Source organism: Ranitomeya variabilis, chromosome 1 (genome assembly GCF_051348905.1).
Source record: "Ranitomeya variabilis isolate aRanVar5 chromosome 1, aRanVar5.hap1, whole genome shotgun sequence".
Taxonomy (NCBI): domain Eukaryota; kingdom Metazoa; phylum Chordata; class Amphibia; order Anura; family Dendrobatidae; genus Ranitomeya; species Ranitomeya variabilis.
Window position 1 is genome coordinate 43212563 of NC_135232.1, and position 26773 is coordinate 43239335.

Consider the following 26773-nt stretch of genomic DNA (forward strand, 5'->3'; position numbering starts at 1 on the left):
AAGCTTTTATCCTAAGTCCTATTTCAAGGCTGTTTAAAGGGTCGATATAGACTTTTAGGATCGCTCCTTCCAATAGGTGGCGCTACAGCTCTAGTCCTCCTTCTTTCTGAAGAGATAATTTGCCCCTTAGTAATTGTCTTTTTCCTTGTTCTGTGTAAGCTGTTGACATGTTAAGACACAGACCTGCGGTAGGAGCTGTAGACCCAAAACTGCAAAAACTTTTCGCTATCGCAAAGTTTGCTTTATTTTACCTGAATCTGAGCCGAGAAAATAAGTTACTAAAGTTTACATACCCTCTAAAAATTTTCCACAGCTGCGTCTCATTTGTTAGAATGCGTTCAGGCATATTGGGTGAATATAGGCACCGTTTTTAGGGAGAATTTGGCAGTTTTTATTTTTTATTTTCATCGTTCATTACCGGGGCCGATGTCCTCTTCCTTTTATGCCCGAAACGTTCCTTGATTTTGTAATTTTGGACATCCCCTTTAGGCATTAGTAAACCTAATATTTTCTAAATATTTCACCAGTCGTGCACCCCCCCCCCCCCCCAAATATATTTTTGGCTCTGTCACATTCCTTTTTTTCCTATCTACGTGTGTTTGCTTTGCACCTTCAGTTGTGTAGGGAGCGTTAGTGGTGGAGGGGGGGACGCGGGATCCTGCTTGCTCCTACTAGACCTAGGTGGACCACTCGGGCGAAGTCTCCTTAAAATTCTGTTCTGTCAACTGCAAGCAGTTGCCGGAAAGCCATCGAGACGTGATAGAAGTGTTATGAAGTCAAACATGGAGCTAATTGCCGCCCTGAGGAGCTGAGCCTGCCGAAAACAAACATTGCTCACATTCCTGCATGCAAATAATGAAGGGCTATATCGTTCAGCTCGCAGCGCATGGCGCTTTATTTTCACTAAATATGTTGTGTGATACACAAAGTGCAGGCGGCGGAGTGGTGTATACAGGGGGAGATATGGAACAGAAATAAAGCTTAAAGGGGATCTCCAGCTTTTGAAGGGAAAAAAAAATGACCGCTTCAACTAATGATTGGCTGCAGAGGTCACATGTTCACTGTTGGTAAATAAATACCAGAATGATCACCGCGGCACTGGCGTTTTATTTTCTGATTTTATTTTTATTTTTTTTTCAGAAGTTAAAGCGCACCTTTTTTTTTTTTTTTTTTGCGGCATTTTTATTTTTTTCTATATTTTAATGCATACATTTGGGGCTAAAAATAAATTTTTGCACTATTTTTGGCTTTTATAGGCACATTCAACCTTTACATGGTCAGTGATCATAAATCAGTTGAGTGGATGTCAGAAAAAGACAGCACTCTTTCCCATTAGACCGTCATAGCGAGGCGACTGATGGATCCTCGGTTAACTCTTTTTTTTTTTTTTTTTTAATCTGGTTATAGACAGGTGATTTAGGAGGAAAATGGGGCAAAAATTTTCATCAAATCCAATTGCAAAAAAAAAAAGATCTTTAGTCAAAATTATATGCAAGTAAGTAATAAAAATGAAAAATAAAAAAATTGCCCCAAAAGATTCACTTGTCTGATTTTGCCATATGAGAAAAATTGACTCCTTTTTATTCTAATGTTTTTCGTGTACATGAAGAAGTTAAAAAATAAAATTATCCACCTGTTCCTTTCCAACAGCTCCTAAAAATTGGACAGCACTTGGATGCCATCGGAGTGCAGTCCAATTTTTTTTTCCCCTCAACACCCCCTACCCCCCCCCCCCCCCCCAAGTACCCATTGAACTGCAAACGTGCAGGTAAAATCGTTCTGCAGCTGACAATGGATCATATAGACCGGATACAAAACTGATGAACTAATCTTGTGATTTTAAAACACTGGTGTGTATGCAGCGGATGGCGATATTTATGTCTATAGGGTGGTATTATTTGTGTACCCTAGCGCCATATTAGTAGTGCAAGTATTGGTCGTCCTGACGTTTACAATCCTTTATTCTATTACTCTTGTATTTTATATTATTTAAAAAAAAAATTATTTTCAGAAATTCTCCTCAATTTACAATTTGAAAATATGAACACAACCCCCGACCACCAGACAGTTACAATGATTTGCCCAATGTCTCTACAAACCATATAGGAGTGCTGCCAGTAATAATTAGGGGGGCTGATGTGACCACCACTACCTCAGCAGTGGGAAGAGCGATGCAAGACTCCACATTCTCAGTTTTATGTCTTCATGTTGGGACAGAGCAGTCACACCAGACAATTTTCACTTTTTTGCACCTTCTCCTTATATTGTGCGCTTTTCTTTTGCAGTGATCCTTACGTGAAATTATCCCTGTACGTCGCAGATGAAAACCGAGATCTTGCGTTGGTGCAGACAAAGACTATCAAGAAGGTAAGACGTGGATGTGATGGTGGTGATTGTGTAATATACGTAGCCATATCCATTATGAAGTGCATCTCAGCTGCTGCGGAACCTCTGTACCCCTTACCCATTGCCCCTTAGGCCCCCTTCACACTTCCATGTTTCTAGTACATGTCGTTCATTCTTACACATACTGAAGACACGTTCACTCACACACCCATTATAATCTATGGGGCCGTGCTCATGTCCCTGTTTTCACGCGGATTGTTTCTGAGCCACTCGTAAAATGGAACACGGAATAGAAATTCAAGATTTTTCTATTAAAGATGTGCAAAGATGCATATCCATGAGATATAGAATTAGTGTTGTGCGTGTGTTGCTTACGGTACGTGGAGTAACCTAATAAACAGATTGAAAAATTTGTCGTAGTGTTCCCTATATTTTTTGATAACCAGCCCAGGTAAAGCAGACAGCTGTGAGCTGATATTATCAGGCTGGTAAGGTCCTTGGTTATTGGACTTGTTCTAGCCTAAAAATAAGAGCCCACAGCCGCCCCAGAAGTGGCATCACATTAGAAGCGCCAATTCTGGTGCTTTGCTTGGCTTTTCCAAATTGCCTTGGTGCGTTGGCAATCAGGGTAATGGTGTTTAGAGTTGATGAGTTGTGATTTGTCCGAAAACACAACTGCCGTCAAGCCCCAGTGTTAGTAATGGAGAGAGGAAGTGAACTGTGATGGACCTTTTGTAGATTTTTTTTCTTATTAATAAAGTGGCTAACTAAGGGGTAGTGTCGGGAAGTGGTTATTAGAATACACCATTTTTTTTGTGTGGAGCCTGTTTTTTTTATCGGGTTAGTAATAGGGGTGTCTGATAGACACCTCTCCATTACTAACACTAGGGCTTGATGTCAGCTGTGTTTTGGGACAATTCACAGCGGTCATCAACCCCAACTACCTCGATTGATTCATTTTGTTGCGCTGTTGACGCTGGGGCGCTGTTGGTCATGTACAGTGTTACTTAGACCTGGTATTTCAGCTTTTCACCATTTTGGTTGTCATGTTACATAGTTGATAAGATTGATAAAACACAGGCTCCCCTGCCACTGAAAATGCAGAAGGGAAAAGCCCAATGGGAAGGATATCAATGGCCCCATAATTGGCGAAAACCTCTTTATTGCCCCAATTACAGCCATAATTTGAATGCAGTGTTTCTGTTTAGACTTTCATATAGCTGTATGTACGTAGATATGTCCGTCCTTTTGTTAGGTTTGTCCTCAGCCACAGTTGGCTGTGCAGTATACCCACTGAGCCAAGTAGTGCCCTCCCTGCATATTATGTCTGTGTTTCCAGACTACCAGCTGCTGGTTCTGGTCAGAGCTAGAACATCGGCTATGCTGGCCGGGTGAGCAGGACGCGGTGCCCTTCAGGATATGGCACTTGTTCTGCAGCTCAAGGGTTTGATAAGAGTTTCATTGTTTGCGTTATTCCTCCTGCAGTTTATTATCACTCGTCCCCATTTAAAAGTCCGTACTGATTGAACTAGTCGGTGCCTGATCTCACAAGGAAAAGGGCTTTCTGGCTTTATGTCCAGTTTATTCATTATATAATGTAAAGTTTAGCAACTTTATAAAATACTTTGTTTTCAACGCCCTCCAGATTTCAATGTAATACATGCCCAATTGGCTACAGAGACACATCAATGCGCTGCTGAGAAATCTCAACTAAATATTCAACCTGTGAACCTGCCTTAAGGGTATGTGCGCACCTGCGTGGAATCCGGCTGAAAAAGAGCAGCAAAAGCATTCCAGAAAATGGAGATAATGCACAGCAATGTGAAAATGGCGTTGTTGCACACAGGTTCCGTCTTGTGTTACTACTTTTAACCATTTCTGGTTTCAGAAACCCTGAAGTGCATAAACGAAGTGACCTGCTCATTCCCAGCTTCCTCTGGGAAGCCATCTCCTCTTTATACTTCACAGTTTAGAGTCAGAGACGCCGTCAGCGGGACCACCCCAGGATGATGACTGCCCTCATTTTACTGAAGGGGCTTTGCATGGGAAATCTCAACTGCTGCGCCAACATTCAAGGCCTCATTCAGATGTTTGATTTTTGCTTACGAGTGCTGTTTTTCTCGGATAGCACTTGTATGTATCTGTGATGGTCTGTGGGGCCATTCACCTGTCCAATTTTTTTGGTTTGTTTTTTTGTTCACCCTTGGACTATGAAAATATCGGAGACCTGTCTGATTTTGAACCAAATGTCAGAACAAAATCAGCAATGCAAGTCAATGGGTCCTTAAAAAAAAAAATTGAATGGTATCGGCTTGCAATCCGATTTTTATGGCCTGTCAGAATGGAGAAGGTGAAGAATTTTTTTTTTTAATTTCTCCATGTAGGAGGAAAGTCTGGTCCAAAGTCTGGTCCAAAGTCTGGTCCAAAGTCTGGTCCAAAGTCTGGTCCAAAGTCTGGTCCAAAGTCTGGTCCATGTGCACACTTCTATAAATTGCCTAAAAACCACTTGGAAAAACCCTTCTTCATCATTTCTTTTGTAGAACCAGTTTGCTGGTCATATCTTCACTCTTTTGTGAATTTCTTCCTCTTCTAGCTTTGAAAAACCCCATGGTGGGGTAGAAAAAAGTACATGCCAATTTTGGAATCTGCTCCAAACTAGGCACTGTCCAATCAAAATGCTGCTGCTGCAAGAAAAAAAACCACTTGAAGCATTCTTCCAAGCCATTTCGGCAAAATCTAAACTACTTGAAATAATTATCAAAAGGAGGAATGTTTTTTAAAGTTTATTTGGGTTTCCAAGCTTTGGATGTAAAAAGGTTTCCATTTACTGACAGCAAATGGAGATCTTGAAACTGGAGTAGAATTGAGACATAATATATATTATTAATGTTGAATTACTTTTTATTCTCCAGTGATTAGTATTCACTCTCATGGAACGAGATTACTGTAGACCGGACGGATAGGAATGTGCGCGGTGTAAGAGCGTGCAGCTTATTAAAAATAGTGCCCTGTTATCAGGCCGGCGCCTGCTGGCACGGGGACAGGAATGCTTTTATTTGTCCTCTTGTGTTTCTCGGTATTGTACTCGTGGGGATCTCTGTGAACTGGAAGTGTCTGTGAATTTATCAGCTCCGCAGCGCATCAACCTCAGTATATATCAGGGATTAGAAGTACTGGACTTGTGGGCACTACCACCAGGTAGTAACGTTGCAGATTTGTCACAAAGCCTGAAGTATTTCGTGATGCCAGTAAAGTGAATGCGTATCTTGGTGTTGCTTATTTTTGACGCTCCGATCCAAATCTGCAGTATGTGATTTTGCTGCAGATTTCACTTATACAAATGAGTGGGGAAAAATCTTTACCAAAAACCCATGTAAAAAAAACATATCAAAATTTCCATATTATACTCTGCTTTTTTCCTGCCAACAGCTGCAGAAATTACTTCACCAAATAATTAGGTTATGTTGACACTTTGCATTTTTGCTGCTTATTTTTTTGCTGGCAAAGCCTGTTCTCTTGGCAGTAAAGAAGCTGCGTTTTGCTACTGTTTTTTCAGGTACATTTGCCTCTTGTGCATGATAAGGTTTTTAGTGGTCCCCCCCCAAAAAAAAAACAAAAAACAAAAACAAAACAAACCAAAAAAAACAAACCAAAAACAAAAGATTATGCAACTTCCTGAGTTTTCTGCAGAAAAACCTATTACCTGTGTTTTTTGCTGCATTTTACTCATTGCTTTCTATGGGTGAAAAAACGCTGAAAGTTACATGGTGCAGTTTTGGAAAACTGCTGAGTTTGTTGTTTTTTGTTTTTTTTGTTAATGGTCAGGAAAAAAAAAAAACGTGTGCGCGTGTGATAGAGATGAATGATATTAGTTGCCGATTTTTGCAAAAGTTTTGATCCTGATGGATCTCAAATCATTGAAATTTGCAAAAATCTAGCCTGCTGCCATTTTGGTTCTAAAGTAATACAGAATATATACGTATCTGTCTGAGCGATGCCGCCGCATCCCTCCGGTCCTCCGCACCGATTCTCAAATCTTCCGATGCGGAGGCCTGTAATTGGGGTCATGGAGGAGCCGCAAAGAACCGATCGGCTGCGGCAGCAAACGGCCAGGTGAGGGCCTAGCACATGTGAGTATATAATGGGTATATTTAACCCTTTCTCTTCCCACTTTTATGATTTATGGGGGGTCACTTTTGATGTGGACCACCAAATTGAGCAAATCTGCCCGGATGTAATTTTGAGGCATTCATCTCTAGTTCTGGTAGTTCCCTATGGAGTTCAATACAGAAGTCAAAATTCGTGACAACCCAATTGTGCACGTTGCTGCGGTTACCTGTGGATTCACAAGTGAAGAATAAAAAAAAAATTTAATAGGGTCAAATTTTTCAAAACTGTGAGGTAAAAACATTCCGTGTCTTTGTTTCTCATAGCGACCAATCGCCTCGCAGCTTTCATTCTACCAGAGCAGTTTAAAAAATGAAAGCTGGGCTCTGATTGGTTGCTATGGGCAACAAAGACTGTTTATCTTTTTAGACCGTTTTGATAAATGAGGCCTACTAGATTCGGCTCCCTTGGGGCTGCCATGACAGCGTGTCTTAGGTCCCCCCCTCAGCTTCTGTACAGAAAGCCTCCAGCGATGGTGTCTGCACATATAATGGCTGCAGCGGTCATATGTCATCGCTGAAGGCCGGCTGTATCGAGGACAGATGTAAAACCCCGTGACATGAGGAACAAGGAGTTGAAAGGGGATAAATAATCACCAAAACATTGCAAATCATAATCCAATCGATAATCTGAGGGAATACAAATTCTGACACATTCCTGGCATTTTAACGTTCCTCTGTTGTTCTTCATTGAATTTAATGAATTAATTGACAACTGTCATGACACAACACAGTTATATAAAAAAAAAAAAAAAATCTGCATTATTCCGTAGGTAATACGAGTCGGTGACAGGACACCTTTATCCCCTTCCCACCAAAGCCATTTTTTTGTGGGGCGGGTGTTTTTTCCTCTCCTTCGAAGAACCATTTTTCTTCTATCCACACGTCTGTATGAATTTTTTTTTTTGCTGGACAAGTTGTAGCCTTGATTCACACTCTGCATTTTACTATATAAAGTACTGCAAAAAAAATCTGTGCTGTAAAATTATATTTTTTTCATTTTTTTATGCATTTTTTTCCCCCGAAAAGTTTCTATGTGGAGCCAGAAAAAGTGTAAAAATAAATGCGTGCAATTGCATTTTAAAGTGCAGAATATCAAAAAATATCCTGCTTCAAATCTGCACCAAATGGGCAATAATCAGGGAATATTACCATTGTGCACCTGCAGGAAAAAAACACCGCAAGGAAAAAGGCATGGGACCTTGGCCTTGGGTATTACAGGGCAGGTGTGGCCGCCATAAAATTGTAATTTTGCATTTTCGATTACATTTAATTTCATTTCCAGCATTTATTGTTAACCGCTTCAGGACCGATCACATATATTTATGCCATTGGCCGTGTCCCTTCCTTTTGAGGCGGGCTCTGGCGCTGAGCCCGTATCTTTCCCCGCTCTTGATGGCTGATTTAATCACAGTTGCTGAATCAATCGGGAAAATTTGCAGCTTCAAGTCTCTTAAGGGGACTATTGAACACAGTAAAAAGTGGAAAAAATTTTTTTTTCAAAAATATTTATAAAATTAGATAAAAAAAGCTCAATTTCTAAGTCCCCCCCCCCCCCCCCTTTTGCCCTATTAAAAATAAAATAAAAATAAACATTTGGAATCTCTGCTTTCAAAAATGTCCCATCTATTAAAATATAAATTAATCCGATCGTAAACGGTGTAACAAAAAAAAAAAGCTAAACTCCAGCATTAAGGTTTGTGGTTGTTTTTATGGTCGCCACAACATTGCAATAAAATGAAATGAGGCGAATAAAACATTGTATGGTATCCATAAAAAAAAGTCAGCTCAGGGCGCAAAAAATAAGCTCTCACCCAGCCCTAGATCCTGAAAAATGGAAACGCTACACATCTCGGAAAATGGCGACGAACGCAAAATTTGTTTTTTTCCCATGAATACAGTAAAAAAATAAATAAATAAAATTGTGGAATTGCTTTTTTTTTTTTTTTTTTTGTAATTTCAACACATGTTTTCCAGTATAATATGTGGGAAAATCAATGGTGGTCGTCCATCAAAAAAACGAGCCTTCGTATGGCCATAATGATGAAAAAAATAAGTTATGGCTCTTGAAAGAAGGGGAGGTAAAAAAGAAAAACGGATAAACACCTGGAGTGTAGGGGTTAAATGAGCATTTTCACACATCGGGCTTTTGCGGATGTTCTTATACAAAATATTTCTATGTTCTCTTTATCTTTATTTTTGTACTAAAATGGAAAAAAATTGATTCCAACTTTTTTTTTTTTTTTTTTTTAATTCTTTTACTGTTTATTTTTTGTTCTTATATTGGACGTCAACCTGCAAGTGTTCAGGTGATTTTACAATCTACCTCAATGCTATGTGTCTGTGATTTCAGTTGTGTCTCATTCACTTAACCCGTCACTTGATGATAAAATGTGTTTTGTTTTTTGTTTTTCCTTATCTGATGTAAATTCTGCTGCTTTCCTGAATCCGGTGCTGTTTTTCTTTTGTTCCTGCGCTTCCTCCGCTCCTGAGATATGGCCTCCTCTTCCCTGTATATAGATTGTCTTGTTATACAAGTGGGTGTGGCCCTAAAGGTAGAGTTGCTGACCACACCCACTTGGCTAATAAAGTTATATGAAGGGAAGACAGGGCCAGATCTCAGGGACAGGGAGGAACAGGAAGAATAGAAAAACATCGCCAGATTCAGAAGAGCAGCGGCATTAACACCAGTTATAAAAAAAATTCCATTTATTACTAGTTGCCGGTCCTATATAATTTATATTGGAAACTGCAATACCCAAATATGTCCCATGATGGTGCTATTTAAAGAAACCAAAGCAGCCGTGCTTTTCTGATCACATTCAGCCCTTTTATTTACCTGCCCTTTCTAACCAGGGAAGCACTGAGACACTATTTACTCTGCAGTCTCTGACTTCTGTGTGTTCAGAGATTTATAGCCCTGACTTCTTTTTAAAGTGACCTCAACCCTGCACTCTTCTTATGGGTTCATCCTCTATTTTTCAGTTGAGTGAGTGCAAGAATCGAAATTTTTAAATTTGGGGATTTTATAACAAAGGTAGAACAAAATATGCAAAAACAAAAAGTGACATCGGAAGGTGCTTTTCTGTTTTTTTTTTTTGTTTATTAGAGCAAGATATAATACTGAGAAAGATTGAATAAATTGTTCACAATTACTGTTGTCCGAGCTGGGAAATGCTTGAGTGCTCGGTATTTGAATTGAGTATGTCGGACGCTCGGACAGGCTCTGCGTCCCTCGCGCCCCCTCTGCGTCCCTTGCGCCCCCCTCTGCGTCCCTCGGGCCCCCCTCTGCGTCCCTCGGGCGCCCCCCTCTGCGTCCCTCGGGCACCCCCTCTGCGTCCCTCGGGCGCCCCCCTCTGCGTCCCTCGCGCGCCCCCCTCTGCGTCCCTCGCGCGCCCCCCTCTGCGTCCCTCGCGCGCCCCCCTCTGCGTCCCTCGCGCGCCCCCCTCTGCGTCCCTCGCGCGCCCCCCTCTGCGTCCCTCGCGCCCCCCTCTGCGTCCCTCGGGCCCCCCTCTGCGTCCCTCGGGCGCCCCGCTCTGCGTCCCTCGGGCGCCCCCCTCTGCGTCCCTCGGGCGCCCCCCTCTGCGTCCCTCGCGCGCCCCCCTCTGCGTCCCTCGCGCGCCCCCCTCTGCGTCCCTCGCGCGCCCCCCTCTGCGTCCCTCGCGCGCCCCCCTCTGCGTCCCTCGCGCGCCCCCCTCTGCGTCCCTCGCGCGCCCCCCTCTGCGTCCCTCGCGCGCCCCCCTCTGCGTCCCTCGCGCGCCCCCCTCTGCGTCCCTCGCGCGCCCCCCTCTGCGTCCCTCGCGGGCCCCCCTCTGCGTCCCTCGCGCGCCCCCCTCTGCGTCCCTCGCGCGCCCGCTCTGCGTCCCTCGCTCGCCCCTCGCTCGCCCCCCTCTGCACCCCCCTATGCGTCCTCGCGCACCCCCCTGCGTCTTCGCGCGCCCCCCCCCCCTGCGTCTTCGCGCGCCCCCCTCTGCGTCCCTCGCGCGCCCCCCTCTGCTCCCCGTTCCCCAGTATTACCGGCTTCTGGATGAGATTAGAGCCCCCCTATACATGTTAGATGATGGTCGTCTGGACCAGCTGATTTTGGCCGCTGCCTGAGGTGTGGATGAGGCCCAAGGACAAACTAAAGCTTGTTTAGTGCAGGGAACCTGGTGGGTACAAACTGTGCAGAGTACATAGATCTAGCAGTAATGCAGTGTGAACCATTACCCGGTTGCGTAAATGTTAGCGCCCGCAGAGCTATGCAGCACATTTGTTTATTACATAATAATTTGTTTTGGAAGGTTTTTGCTGTACACACGGCCATTGTTGTCATACAATTGGCCTGTGTCATAGAGAGGTGACTTTCTCTACCGAGGGCCGGAGCGGAGAGTCGTCAGACGAGTTTTTACTATACAGCGCTGCTATTGGAGAACTCCTTTATTGTGTACTGGGTGTCGTTGGCTGCGGGCTGAGAGGACAGACGTGGATGGGACTGCCGCGGTGTCTGATGGTGGAGGCTGCCAGGAACGTCTGGACGCAGTTTGGGAATAATTTTGGATTGGACGATTTTTAATTTTCAACTCCACGGTCAGTAAAAAAAAAAAAAAAAAAGTGATGTATGAAGGGTAATGTAGCAGAGCTGACGTGGTGATTTGGGCTGCATTATGTTAACTCACTGTGTTCATAGAAATAAGTGACGGTTACCTGTAGTCCTATATAAACCCACAAATAATGTCTCGCCAGTGCTACATCTACAGGGAAATGTTTTTCTATTCTTTTTGCAGTTTAGGGTACTCGCTCAGGCTGATGGTGAGACCAGGCACAGTATATAGCGGTCAGTCGGCCACTTCTCATGTCTGACCTCATGTTCAGGAGAGCTTGGCTCGGAGGTCTGCTTTGTGCTCTCCAGGGCAGAGCCGCTACCATTCCTCTTCTGGCGGTGACTTTTCTCCCATAGATTAAAAGGATTTGGCCGCAGATTCTGACTGTCGGATTCTTCTCATCCTCATTTCATTTATTGGGGGCAGGTTAGTAGACATCCGTTCACATTACAGGGTCTGTTCAATTCCTGAATTGGTCTAGATGGATAGTTTTGTTGGAGGGGGGTAGAGGCGCCAATCACAACCATCTGGAACACGTCAATAGTTTGTGATGTCAGTTGTCAACCTACTGAATGTCCCCATGGCTGAGTTCTTCTAGATACCTTTGTGATACATAGATACAAGTTTCTTCTAGATTTTATGTCCAGTTTCTGTATTGTTCAAACTGAATTCATAAATACATGTGGCACAACACAATTTATGGCGATAGCACAATGTTTTCTGGTCTTACGTCAGTGGGTTATCCACCTTGGTGATATGTTCTGTTAAGTGTGTACATTCTGTGACCATTCATCTACCTGGATTTTATGGTATGCGATAAAGTATGAAACACGCTGGATTTACCATTCATAGACGGACCGCTGGAATTTCTGCTGTGTGTGACACTCAGGAGGAAGAGAAAACCTATATCCTGCTGGGGGAAGAAGAGAGCGCAGTGGAGATAGCAGCTCAGTATGTGAGCGCGTGCCATAGACTGCGAGAAAGACAGCCATGATATTCCATGGACTTCCTTACCCCCCACCCTGTACCCCATCCATCGTCCCCACAGTCCCTACTCCCTATTCCCTACTGTACACGTGTTTTGGCAAAACTAATGTTTATGTGGTCCTGCCAATAAAGCTTCATTGAATTGAATATGAATGAATATATATATATATATATTTTTTTTTTGTCTAACTATATAATTGTCCAAGGTCCACTTCCGTCTGTTTATCTGTAAGGCTGGGTTCACATTGCGTTTGTATGGCACGTTAGAAGGACTACGTCACACCACAGCGCGGTGTAATGTAGTCCGTTAATGCCACCATTTAGTCCAATGTCGGACGCATCACTAGCACACGCCCACGATGGGCGTGCGCTAGCGATGTGTTGTCATTGAGAGACGGACCCTGGGACGCGGGCTGCAGCTTTTCCGGGTCCGTCACTGCTAGCGCAGATAGAACATCTGCTAGCTCTATCTGCGCTAGCGATATGATATATCGGCACAAGCGTTAACAGCAGCCCGTTAACGCATGTGTTGAATGGGCTGCTGTTAACGCAATGTGAACCTAGCCTAACGGAAATCCCACGTCGCTGATTGGTCACAGCCAGCCGGCCGCAACCAATCAGCGACAGGCACAGTCCGGCCACGAATTGGCCCCTCCATACTCCCCTCCAGTCAGCGCCCACATAGCGTTTCAGAAGTCCTTTAAACGGACTGCGTTATACTGCGGCATAACGCGGTTTAACGCAGTCCATTAACGCTGCCATTAACCCTGTAAGTGTGACCAATGTTTTACTATTGATGCTATGCAGCATCAATAGTAAAAACATATAATGTTAAAAATAATAATAATTAAAAAAAATCATTATATTCTCACCTTCCGTTGTCCTCACCAGCCCTTCCCGCTCCTCGCGACGCTCCGGTCCCAAGAATGCATTGCGACAACAAGCCGTGATGACGTAGCGGTCATCACGGGTTATTGCCGCAAGGCATTACTGGGAACGGATGCCTTGCTTTGGGAAACATACTGTATTTGATGTGATAGAGCTATATATTTCTGGCCGTTGTTTGGTAAATATATACTATGTGGCTGTGCTATATACTATGTGGCTGTGCTATATAGTGCGTGGGCTGTATTATATACTGCGTTGGCTGTGTTATATACTGCATTGGCTGTGTTATATACTGCATTGGCTGTGTTATATACTGCGTTGGCTGTGTTATATACTGCGTTGGCTGTGTTATATACTGCGTTGGCTGTGTTATATACTGCGTGGGCTGTGTTATATACTGCGTGGGCTGTGTTATATACTGCGTGGGCTGTGTTATATACTGCGTGGGCTGTGTTATATACTACGTGGCCGGCCGCGAACAATCAGCGACAGGCGCAGTCCGGCCGCGAATTGCCGCGGGATTTGAACCACGCTTCGCTAATTGGACGCGCCCGGCCGGCCGAATCCTGTGTATTCATTGCATTATGCTGAAATCTTCATAAATAAACTACATACACATTCTAGAACACCCGATGCTCTAGAATCGGGCCACCATCTAGTGTATATATGTGTGTGTATATGTATATATATATATATATATATGTATGTATATATATATATGTATGTATATATATATATATATATATATATATATATATATATATATATATATATATATATATATATATTCATATTCGTGTGTATGTAATTACATTCATGTGTGCATCTATTTTTCATATATGAGCGTGTATGTATATATTTAGATTATGTACACACATCTGTATATGCATATACATATATGAAAAAACAGATTTGATCTATACACACATATATGCATAGATGCTACCTCTGTGCATATATAGTATGTGTATGTATATATGTGCATGTATATATCTGTATATCATATATATGTATAATATATTTTAATACTCGTGGACACATACAAGGCTGTAGTAAAAAAATAAATAAATGATAAATCCCAACGACCTGCTTATAGGGATATTTAGATTGCGAGCTCCATTGGGGATAGTGATGATAATATATGTAAGGCGCTGCATTACATGATAGCACTATAGAAGCAAAAGCATAACAATAATAATAATAATATATGTGTGTGTGTGTGTGTATGTATTGTAATTATTTTATTTTTTTGCTGTAGCCATGTAATGTGCTCACCATCTGCAGTTACCGTAGGGCAGCTTCATGGAGATCTTTAGAAGTATGTGCTGGTGGTGCTGGTAAAACCCCTGCCCCAGAGCTGTAAGCGGCCATGCCAGGCGGAGCGCTGCCCCATCTTGCGTCACGTTAACATTGTGCTCTTGAGAAACTCGTGTTTTGAAAATTCTCTTCATAAAATAAAAATCCGGTCTGTACAAGAAAGAGGTTTCCTGTGGATCTGGTAATATTTTCTGTAAACAGAGTGCACGCTCTTTACTCCACATGCGCCCGTCCGGCGTTACGGGCTGTCTGCCATACAGCCGGGCTAGAGGGCAAATTACACATTAAGCGATCTGTGCGTATTTGTTGTATGATATATTCCCGGCCTGTGTTTCTTCAGGTCCAAGTTAATCTTGGAAAGCAATTAAACCCTGATGCCCAAGGGTTCCCAAAGTCTCCTGTGCCGCAATGGACGACACCCGTGTTATTAATGGCGCATCATAGGTGGGAGCCTTGTTACCAATTTAACATGATCTTTGGATGTATTGCTTTTAACTCGTCCCTGACGTGCATCCTATATCGGGTGCCTGTGTGTAGAGCGAGCTCAGGAGCTGCGGCCGCTCTGTACATGGTGGATGCCAGCTGTGCTATTCAGCTGGCATCTGCCTGTAACAGCAGTGACCGGGGCTAGCTCCGATTGCTGCTGTTCGGCACGCTTATATGTGACTGCTGAATCCTTCACCTTCAGGATCACGCAGCTTCTGCATTGATGCGTTGAGAATAGATGGAAACAGTCACTGCACCGGAGAGATCGATATAGATGGAAAAATCGAGACTGATGTCACTGAGGCTTTACCCCCTTGTCTCGCCCTGTTTATATACTGATGATAAATGGTAAAACCAAAGAAATGAGCTGGAGCATTAGGTGGTGTATATGCAATGTGTAAGAGCGCGTTCACACTGTGGCCACTTCACAGACAAAACTCAAGAAAAAAAGCAAAAGCATTGTTTTTTTTTTCCTTGGGTTCTGTCCTATGTTAAATGGTGCGTTCTGTACTATTCTCAAGCCGCTTGGTTTTCAAATTTGACTTTACCTAAACACTTCCCCAATTATAAAACCTTGTAAAATGAGCTGTAGGGAATTAATTTTCCTTTGGACAGTCTCTGTAAGTGGCCATGCTTACTTACCAACATTTAGGGGGCTCTTATTGAAAATGAAAAAATGGCTTGTAACGCAAACCAGGGGAGGCAGAGACTTGTCAGTCAGCACTGTGTTCCAGGGTTTTTGCCTCTCATCAGTACAGAGCAAAGTACTGGTTGAATGACCAAGATACCTAGACTCCACTCTTGTTTAATTGGGGACTATCCGCTATTATTGCCCTGGAATGTCCCCATAGATAGTTCAATAACAACCGATACTCCTGAGCTGCATCTAGGTATCTCCTCCAGCTAACCAGTACTATACTTTGTGCTAATGACGGGCAAAACCCCTGAAAAAGTGCTGTCCACAAATTAGTTTTTGGTTAGGCTGGTACAAGTTTCTTGGCGTATTCCCAAGGAGCGTTGCCTTCAAAATACGGTAAGTCTTAATTCATACTTGGGTCTCTTCAATGAAAGTCGTCTAGGGTTTAGGCGTCCGATTCTACCAACTAGTACTCTGCACTTTACTAATAAGGGGCAAATAACACCAACATTTAAAATGCCAAATTCCGGAACTTCAATTCCCCACCTAGCACCACCGCCGAACATCCTGAAAATCCCCACTTTTAGACCTCCACGGTTTTCTGGTCTACTTTTTAGGAATGTATTAGGTGCCACCTAGCTGCCTCAAATATGAATGAGAAATGTCATTTTTACGAGGCTTTGTCAGGTTTTTGGCTTTCATTTTTTTGCTTGTTTTTTTGATAATTTTTTGTTAACCTTTTTTCATATAATTTCTACGCGTCATGGTTTTGTTCTCATGATGATTTCCATGCTGTCATTGATATGTTCTAGAGTCCTCTCTCTCCTGCCCGGGACCTAAATGATCTCCCTTCTATCTATAGATCTCTATTTTTAGGCCCAAATTACTCTTAGATCTCCCTAGTCACCAATACACTTCCACCCTCTGAGGTCACTGGTGGGATCCCATTACGGAGCGGCCACCTGATCTTTGTGAACGTAAAATAATCCCCCCACCACCATTAAATATGTACGAGAACCTGTCCTGATTGTGTCGACAAACACAATGTCAATGTTTTAATTTTTATTTGTATATTTCCTTATTTTTAGACGCTGAATCCAAAATGGAATGAGGAATTCTTCTTCAGAGTAAGTCTAATTTTATTTTATGTATCTATATATTTTTTTGTTTTAGGCTCCTGACCAGGATGAGAACGGTGTGAAGAGGTCATGGCTGTTGTTCTATTAGGTTTTGTCCATTAGTTCTGTTTTTAGAACGTCAATTGGCTTGGCCGACAAGTGTAATCTCCCGTCTCTGAGTGCCGGATAAGAGCAGAGGACAACGCAGGAGAAGTGTCTCTGAAGCTCTGAGGCCTGGTAATTAATTATACAGGCCTGCACTTATAGGGCCACCACTAATCCTCTGCGTATACAGACCCGAATATGAAGGGGAGTCCAAAATGAAAAACCTAGTGGGGCCCCTGTAAACTGGGGGGGCTCCAATATGGAGAAGCCTATACTTGCGAGTGGCCATCAGTTTCAGATCGTCTGACTCCCAGCACCCTCACTGATCTGCTGATTAGCTACTTGCAACTGCTCATTCGCTTAAGACGTGAGAGTAGGCTGGCCTTGGACCCCGTAGGCTGGCCTCGGACCCCGTAGGCTGGCCTCGGACCCCGTAGGCTGGCCTCGGACCCCGTAGGCTGGCCTCGGAACCCGTAGGCTGGCCTCGGAACCCGGAGGCTGGCCTCGGAACCCGGAGGCTGGCCTCGGAACCCGGAGGCTGGCCTCTAAGATGGTGTATTACCCAGGGATCTCTCCAACTAGAATTCACTATTTTAATTACTACGACCCCATTGCCCCAGAGTTTTAGAACATCTTTGCAGAGTCAGCAGCTGCACGTAGAGCACAAAGCCGACTTTCGTTGACTGTCAGACTATCCATAGAGAAGGCAGAGATGGTTAATTACCATGTCTGCCTTCCTGATACTTCAGCACTGACGATCCTGTGATGACTTCCTAACCTTGAGGAGGCACAATGTGTGAAATAAATTAATAAAAAAATTTGAATAAAGACAAACAAATAATCCCAAGTATTTAAGTGGCGTGCTGATTAGAGAGCACATTAGTGATGAGCGAACGTGCTGGGATAAGGTGTTATCTGAGCATGCTTGAGCGCTAATAGTGTCCTCCAGGTGCCCGATAAAAATGGCTCACGGCTGTTTGATAGCCACAACACATGCAGGGATTACCTGTTTTTTAGACAATCCGTGCATTGTTGCAGCTGTCTAGCAGCTGTCTAACAGCCGTGAAGCATGCGGCCGCCGGGACTCGAACATGTCACTCGAGCACCCGCGATCCTCGGTGCATACGTGAGCACCCTAGGCAACTCCAGGATGAGCACTTGCGCTCATCACAAGTCACTACACCTCCCCAAAAAAAAGCGGAAAAAAAAAACGAACAGTGCATCAGACCAAAACTGCACCTCTGCATCTAAAATAGACAAAACCTCCATCAACAGCATTATCTAAAAACCTCCCAAAATTCTAAAAAGGAATGTAGAGAAGTTGGGTATTACAGTAATCGTACCGTCCTGGAGATGTTGCTTGGTTATTTTTAGCGTACACAGAATACCGTGAAAAAAATACAAACAATGGCCGAATTATTTTGTTTTGTTTGTTTTTTTTTCTCTATTTTACCACTTTTTTTTTTTTTTTTATTTCCCCCATTTTTCAATACATAATATGGTGTCATTCAAAATTGCAACTCGTCCAGTGAAAAAAAACAAGCCCCCGTATGGCTAGATTGAGAGAAAGGGTATGAAAAAAGCATAAAATTGAAAAATCTGAGTGGATAATACAGTATTAGAAAAACATGGCTGTTTTCTTACATGCACAGCGCCCCCTTTATCCACAGGTTGTCGCTGGTATTTCAGCTCATTTTCATTCATTTGACATAGAATTCGTTTTTGGAGATAGAAATATTTTTTACATTTTTTTTCACAGAACTTGTGAGTTTTTTAATGCCAGGAGGATCGATCTCTCCGCGATGCTCCAGTTTTAATGAGGGGCAGCTGCAGTATCAGCCGTCCATTCCTGGCTACGAGCGCTCCATAAATCCGGTGTGAAACCTCCCAAATATTTCCCCCCCCCTTTTTTTTTTTCATCATCTTTCTTTACTACTGGTTATATCGTGAATAATCTGCACAGCATCGTGTGAAAAGAACATTTCCCTCTGGTCTAAAAAATCCCCGCGCCATCTTTGTGCCACATCAAGCAGAACTTGTGGTCGGCTACTTTACATTCCTTCGCTCAACTATTCACACGATCTGCCCAACGAACAGCACAAAATCCATATGCTGCAAATAGCTGCCACATAGTGTACACAAACCACGACCGGAGCCCATGGGAATATTCCGAGCTGGCCCAAATTATGTTGATTGGGCACAATGTTGTCTGCCAGGTATTTCGGAGGCGGATGCAGCAGAGCTGAGTTTGTCATGTAACTGTGTAATGCTGAATTGCAAATCTCTGCGTTGCTGTCTTTGGCAAACTCCGTGCTGCTCCGTTATATAACCTATGCGAACATTTGGAAAACTCAGCCCCGCTGCTGATGCATATTGGCTCTGCAATTGTGCTTCTTAAAGGGAATCTGTCAGCTGGTTTTTGCTATGTAATCTGACAGCAGCATGATTTAGTAACAGAGACCCGGATTCCAGCGATATATCACTTTGTTTACTGGGTGCAACAGTTGTTAAAGAATCCGTTTTCTTTGCTGTAGATCTAGCATAGCTCAAATGCTGAGTGGTGTATAAACCCCGCCCACACCACTGATTGGATGCTTTCTATTAAGTGGGTGGGGTGTGGTTGGACCAAGAAGCACGAGACACCTAGTCCTTTAGTGATCTGCAGTAAAAACACTGACTTTATTGAAAGAGAAAAACACAGCCCAGTAAGTGACACATCACTGGAATCGGGGTCTCTGTCCCTGCATCATGCTGCTCTCAGATGGCAAAATCTGCTGACCGATTCCCTTTAAAGGTGACCCGTCGCTTGCTATAAATGTGATTTTTATTTATTTTTTTTACCTGATGTAAAACCGCTGTTCTCTTGAATTAGGCATGGTCTTTCCTGAGATATAGCCCTCTATTACTTATTAGCCAACTATACATGGTCCTCAACAAAACACTCACAGAAGAGTTGAGGATCACACCCACTTGGCTAAAAATAATAGTTTTCTATAAAGAAAAAGGGGGCCAGATCTCCGGAACGGAATGGCAATGGAACAAAAGAAAAACAGACGGATTCAGGAGGTCAGCAGCATTTACACCAGGTAAAACATTCATATTTATTGAAAGTGCACGTCCCTTTAACAATCATTGCTCTGCTACTTTTTTTGTGAATTAGTTGCTTACAAATGCTTGATACTTTTTTTTTCCCTTTCCTTTTTTTAGGTCCATCCAACCAATCACAGGCTACTATTTGAAGTATTTGATGAGAATCGATTGGTGAGTGCTCTGGCCCTTGCTCCTTGCTTAACTGCTCTGGCGCTTGTTCCTTATCTGCTCTGTATCCTGGATTGTACAATATGGATCACAGACCAGGGTTAATATTGTGGTGATTGAGCCAAGGAGCCTGTTGTATTTGTGTATGTGCTGCGAATGTACTAAGAAAAAGTCACGAATAGCTGCATTTCTCTTGCTTCATGTATTTTATATACTCCAATCACATCCGGAGCTGCAATTCTACTGGTTACACTTTTGCTGTTTTGTATTATCAGAATTTATTGCAGTGTTGGAGAGTAAATTGATTGCATTGCAGCAGAATATGACGTGGGTTTGTGTCCTGAGAGCTAACAGGAAAACAGTAGAATTTCAATGAAGCCTTGAATAGTAACGACATTTCAAGGCCTGGTCCATTATTCCCATATTTGATATTGTATGGTATATCGTACATGGAGAGCCCACCTCTGTGACCTCAGAATTGGGGTCTCCCATTTATTCATGCAATCACTGTGAATAGAGAGGTGACAAGCCCACTCCTCTTTTACGCTACTGCAGCCGCTTTCCGTTTCCTATGGATATGGCCTAAATGTTTAAGATGGGGACATTTCCCAAATCTGCGTTAGGATAAAGATCATCTTTCATAAAAATTACTATTAGCCTGAGTTTATGCTCTATAAAGGCTTTTTTTCTGGGTTGAAAGCTCCAACCTTTTGCCGTTGTCTCGGGTAGTGCTGTGATTTCCTGCTGTGATAGAGAGATGCAGCTTCTTAATTCCGTGTTTGGACACATGAGGCCACAGTGATAGAAACCCTGCAAAACAAAAGTGGGCTTTGCATGCAACTGAGAATAGTCTCCATGTATATTTCTTAAAGGGGATGTGGTCATTTATTTAAAACCCACTGAAAGGTTAGCATCGTACTATCTGTATCGTAAATTAATACGTGTTAATCATAATCGCTGATCTTGTGTCTCTACTCTACATCTCGTATAACTTTTCAAGTTTTGCCCATTTGTCTTGAATAGATTTTGGCAATAATTTTTATTTTGTGTTCGGTGCATTTTGAACTCCAAATTTACATGATGTTTATTTTCTTTACTGCAGGGCTTAAGGGGTGGTGCATAAGTTCTGCTTTTTGATTATGCTGCATGTGTCTCTGTTTTATCACACACATTTAATTGCCGTTTTCTTTATTTGGGGGTTGATCATAATTTTAGTGGATATTTGATTTTGTTTGATTGCTTTTTCCAAGTTGATTGATTTATTGCATGTTCCACTATTTCATGTGTTCCATTTTTAGGCTTGGTTTGGCTCTCTTGGGCCTCGTGTGGTTTATTTTTGTTGATCACTTTTTGGGCTCTTGCACACAAACAATATCGGATAAGCACTATGCGTAGTCAGATCAAAATCGCCAAATGCAAGTGTATGGGTTTGTGAAAGAGAGTCTGCTGGTCGTCTGCTGGTCGTCTGCTGGGTCGATAAAACGATCTTGTGCACCTACTCTTTTCCTGATCATTGGTTTTAGGAATTTACACCTTCCATTATTTTGGCCCGGTTTGGCTCTTCGGCCTGGTGTACCTTGTTTTTGTTGTTCATTTTTCCTTGATGATAAGTTTTAATTATTTATTGCATGTACCTCCATTTCACGCCTTCCATGGTTTGGTCTTATTTGGTTCGTTCTGGCCTGGTGTGGCTTGTTTTTGTTGATCACTTTTTCCTTAGTGATTTTGGTTTTGAGAACTCGTTGCATGTACTTTATTATACAAACAACCCCTTTAGTATCGTCCCCCCACCTCTTATGCTCAGCGATTTATCTCAGGAATACTTCCAGGTCGGAGGTTATCTCGCGCAGCTGTCATCTGGTTAGTGTTTTTGGAAGGGTAGATGTGGCGGTGAGGCTTGGAGAGAGATGATCTATATGTAGACTATTGTCCCCATATATGGGAATTCTGAGCGGCGCTGACCCCGGGAATGGTGCAGGTATTAGCTGCTGCTTCTGTGGTTTTGGGATTCCAAGGTGCACGTGATTGTCCTATACCATGAAAACTATGGTAGTCTCCTAACTTCTAAATGCCGAATGACCATTGGAAAGAACTGCCGACCAAACGGATCGTTAGGGGTCCGATTACCAGAATTGGTGATGGTTTCAGCAATTGACAGCCCCTTTAATGATATCACTCACGTAAGGGGGCCCCTAAGAGGGTTTTTTGCAATATTTGGAAACCTTTCCTAATATATCAGTGCTGCCTTTCTCTCCGCATTTTCCAGGAATTGTCCATCTTCTAATTAAGTCGGGTTTCCATTGAACGCAACTGCAAATATCAAACGTCGTCGCATGAGAACCAAACTCGCGCACATCCATTCCCATCTGGCATCTTCACATATTGTATTACAGCTTCACATCTGTAGACGGGAGGGCGGGGGAAGGGTGCACAAAGCAACAAAAAATGCAAATACAGACCTTTTTTTTTTTTTTTTTTAATTTGTTTTTAATGTTGCAATTTGCAAAAATTAAATTTTAAGGACCCTGATTTTTTTGAAGGTCGTCTGTACAGCACCTGTGATCCTGTCCTGCCAGTTCGTATGCGCCCGATACCCGGACTGTCTGTGTTGTTGGCTCCAGATCCGGATAGAACAATGCAGGATTGTACTGAACCTTGGCACTTGTCATGTAAACTAAAACTAGCGAACACTTCTGCCACGACTGTCTGAAACTTGGATCTCGGAAATAAAGGGGCCAGCTCTGAACCCACTGCAGATTCTAAAAGCCGATGTTAACCCGTCTGTAGGAAAAGTTCTGCAACTTTCTCTTTTACTTAGTTTCATTCCTTCACAATTTTCAAGATCTCTTCTTGCTGTCAGTGAATGAGAACACCCACGTCCATTCAGTAATCCTGTACATGGCTAGTCCTGATCTTAGCAGATACTATTCTACAGTATAGACAATGCTCTGTGAGCTCAACATCCTGGACTCCTGACTGATACACTGTAGCAAACCAGCAGAGAGATTTGTCTATACGGGATACAGTTGTATCAGGTGAGAGCATGACTAGCTATGTACAAGGTTACTGCCTCTGAAAGCAAATTACAGCATTCTCATTCACTGACAGCAAGCACAAAGCTTGAAAACGCTTGAAGGGGTTGTCCGGCCTTAGGCTAAAAGTTTTGCGATGTGTGCTGTGAGGATTCTCCGGTGCCGGGCTGTCATGTGACCACAAGCTTGTGATTTGTATTCATGTGGTCACATGCCGACTAGACATGCGTGGCCAGGCACGTCTAGTTGGAATGTGGCCATAAGTAGTCACATGACTGGAGAATCCAGACAGTGTGAAATGCACGCAATGTGAGGATGTGCAAATTACAGACTTGTATAACCCTTTAATTTATGCAGGGATTATTTAGGCTTAATTTATAGAAAATTTAAAAAAAAACTTAACATTTCCCAAAGTGTTAAAGTTTTTTTCAATCTTTAAAGGGATGTTCTGCTTTTTTGTTGTCCGTTTCTCTAAAGCTGGGTAACGACTAATTGATGCTTCCACAGGAATTCCCTTGCAGTGACTTGCGGATAAGGGTTCAATCACGACCTACATGCGCAGAATTGTGACCTGAGATCACTCTTAAATGCAGTCTGTCACGTTGAGCATGTCGTCCGATGTGTGACCGCATGTTAGAGGTGGAGATGTTGAGCAGAATGATATAAAGATTTGTAGGATAAGATTTAGTGTAATTTTGTATTGTATTTTGTTTTGTATTGTATTTTGTATTGTATTTGTTGGAAGTCCAGATCTTCCAATGCTTAAGAGTCCAGTAGGCGGTCCTAAATAGCAGTTGACACCCTTCTCTGTATGACTTTGCTGAAACATTTGTTAATCATGGATTAGGACCACCTACTGGACTACTAACCATCCTTTAGATAGGTCATCAATGTCTGATCAGTGGGGGTGCAATAGCCAGCACCCCCGCCAATCAGCTGCTCCCGATGTCTGCTGTGGCTGCCACAACTGCTCAGTTACAGAGCTGGACAGCACCGCTATTGACTGTAGGGTGGCCGCGTCCGGGTACTGCACATCGGAACCCAATAAAAACAATAGTGGAGTGGATGTGCAGTACCCGGCCGCGGCCACTAGTCCAGTGATAGAGCGGAGAGCAGGGTGCCGCACCCCCAACGATCAGACATTGATGACCTACCCTTAGGAAACCATCTGAAAAACATTGTGGAATTAGTTTTCCCACAGTTTTTTTTTTTTTTTTTTTTATCATGTGTCACAGCTTTATCACAGCTGGAGTTTGAAAATGGACAGATCAGAAGATCAAGATGGTTTAACCAGGGACCGAGAAATGACTTCCACAGTGTCTGTACTTAGTGGAGAATTTATATACTGATCTGACATAATTTTAGAATGCATGGTTTCCGTATTTAAAAAGACTGTTTTTCAGCAGATCCCTATTAAAAAAAAAAAAAGTATAGCTGAGCTGCAATATCACATGCCACCTGTGGACAACTGTGGCGCTGTTTATAGTATCCAACAGCCATTTTTTTCTTTTTCCAATCTTGGCCAACCCCCTTTAATAATGTGATCAGACCCTTTTTACTTTTTAACATTTTAGTTTTAAAAACTTATTGAAACAGAACAATGAAAATAAAGAGAAAAAAAACCCCATCTCGGGACTGTTTCATATTGTGTTCTCACTGGGAGAACCGCCGGACGCCCCCTGTCCTTCCATCCCCCTTTGCTCGTCTATTTTTCATGTCTACTTGCTCTCTGTTGCAGCCCGGGAGTAGCTGCAGAAGGTAATTCACAAAGTTTACTGTAGCTGTGAAACGCGCCTGGATTCTCTCTCTCAATTTTTTTTTTTTTAAACTTTCCATTTTTTTCTTGCCAAGAAAGAAGTGTCCAATGAATACGATGCGGTTTAGATTTACATCAGCCACGAATGTGAACGTTCTCCCACTGCTTCTTGGTTTCTGATGGAAAAGTAGCAGCTGGGAAGATGCCGTTTCGGGCTCTCAGTGTTGGACACACAAGAGGAAAAAAAAAATCCTAAATGAAAAAAAGAAAGTTTGCTTCCACTGGTGAGGAGGGTGGTCGGACGGCGTCACATGACTCCCGTCACCCTACCCTATGTGACAGTATGTAGAAGCCCTGATTCCTCTTATCCAATCATGCCTGGAATGCTGCTTGTCACTTAGGCTATTTCTGCTATCTGTCGCTATCGGTACTGCTCTGCTAACAGTTTGGCAGATGGGACGCTTTTTCTTGGAGTTTACGTTTTTGGGTTTTCACTGCTGGCAGAGACTGCAACATCGTTCTCTTTTTTTACTTTTTCCTGCCCGTCATTAAACCATGGCCCACCGGCTACGGTTTCATTTCGGCTCCGGCAGAAGCAACACAGATCCCGAGTCGGACGTCCTAGACCAGGAGAAAGAAGAAGACCTTTTCATGGCATTCCATACCCTGCCTAGGAGGAACGGGACTCACGTCTTCACGAGACACTACGAAGATAGTGATTTCCAAGAAGAAGGGGCTCTGAAAAGAAGCACGTCTATGTTTATTCCACAGCTGCTGCAGAACATTGATGTGCGCCCAACGAGAAGTTCTTCTATGCAGATCTCTCTCCAGAGGAAAGAGCAAAGCGACGGTGCCGACGAGTGCGAGACTACAGAGTACTCGGAAGAGGTACTTTCCTGCGGATTCGAGGACTTCAATGAGCATTACATATCTGCTGTAAGAAAAAATTCCTCCACCATAAGTACCCCGCAGGATACCCCTAGCAACTCTCCTCCACATGTATACGAGTCTGGGAAGCTACATGTCAATGGGGCAATCTCCTTCCCACCAAGATTTGCCGGCCATCAGTTTGGGGACCAAAATGGGCTTATTGGCTACGTTACCGATGGAGAAGAAGAGGTCAATGTACCTAAGTGGAGCAAAAAAAACATCGGTGGAGTTAGAGTTAACAGTCAGACTCTCAGCCCCGACATTCGACAGGTGAGGCTGGTATCGCCAAGCCATGTTGTCCAAAATGAGCCATCTAACGCCGAACCGAGACGTTGGTCACTACAGCATCTTCCGGACACTTCGGGAAGTCCTGGGAAGCGATGTTTTGTTTTCCAACTTCAGCAGTCTCAGGCTACCAACTGTAGCCCGGGGGGAGAGTATAATTTTGGGTTTACTGGTACGAAAGGAGACCGACTGGTTCGCTATCCTCGTATCCGACTGGAAAGGAGTACCTCCTACCCACTGCAACCACGTCTGGAGACCATCAACCCCGTGGAGAACGGGGTGAATACCGAACGCAGGTCTTGTAGTCAGGACTTTACCGACAATTGTCAGAATGATTCCAGAGAAAGACCCTTGCTGGGACAGGGGTGCTCGTTTAAAATTAGACCAGAGCAAAATGTTAGGCAGCCACATTTTAGGATACTGGTCACTCGTGGGAGTGAAGAGCAAAATAGCGACCAGGGGCAAAATATTGCTGGGAATTCTGGATCAGCGTCCGGAAATGACACGGTAAGTAACAGGTGTCCTGTATTGGGGGAGGGCTACACAGCTAGTCTTTGTGGATATACTTCTGTCCGTGTTTTTTTTTTTTTTTTTTAAGTTACGGTACATATATACGTATCTAGTTGCAGCTATTCTCCTTAATGTAGCATCCCTTTCGGCGATTTCTACTATTTTTTTGCTTGGTCAATAATTTGAGAAGTTATAAATATTATGTAGTATTTTTTTGGAAAATAGTAAAAATATGGATTGGATATTTAAACATTAAAAAATTTAAGGAAAAATAATTAAGATGTCATGAGCATCTTGACTTGGTGACATCTGTTTCTGGCCAACAAACCAGTAAAGTGGCCAATATCCCCTTGACGGTGTTGATACCCA

General features: G+C 43.1%; 2 protein-coding genes across 12 annotated transcripts in view; both read left to right on the forward strand.

Annotated features, from left to right (window-relative positions):
* The window catches only part of NEDD4L (NEDD4 like E3 ubiquitin protein ligase), a 291147-nt gene that overhangs the window by 145307 nt on the left and 119067 nt on the right, over window positions 1-26773 (forward strand). For 9 of the 11 annotated variants that reach the window (XM_077282677.1, XM_077282730.1, XM_077282720.1 and 6 more), the window contains exons 3-5: window positions 2286-2367; window positions 16499-16537; window positions 19841-19894. In XM_077282677.1, coding sequence (XP_077138792.1) covers window positions 2286-2367; window positions 16499-16537; window positions 19841-19894 — 175 coding nt within the window. Of the gene's footprint in view, window positions 1-2285; window positions 2368-10984; window positions 11082-16498; window positions 16538-19840; window positions 19895-26773 lie in introns of those variants that run through there. The other 2 variants (XM_077282750.1, XM_077282754.1) reach the window with 2 other exon arrangements.
* On the forward strand, window positions 24169-26497 carry LOC143804587 (uncharacterized). The gene has a single exon (XM_077282827.1). It carries the CDS (start codon window positions 25235-25237, stop codon window positions 26489-26491), a length of 1257 nt encoding a protein of 418 aa, XP_077138942.1. The 5' UTR covers window positions 24169-25234; the 3' UTR covers window positions 26492-26497.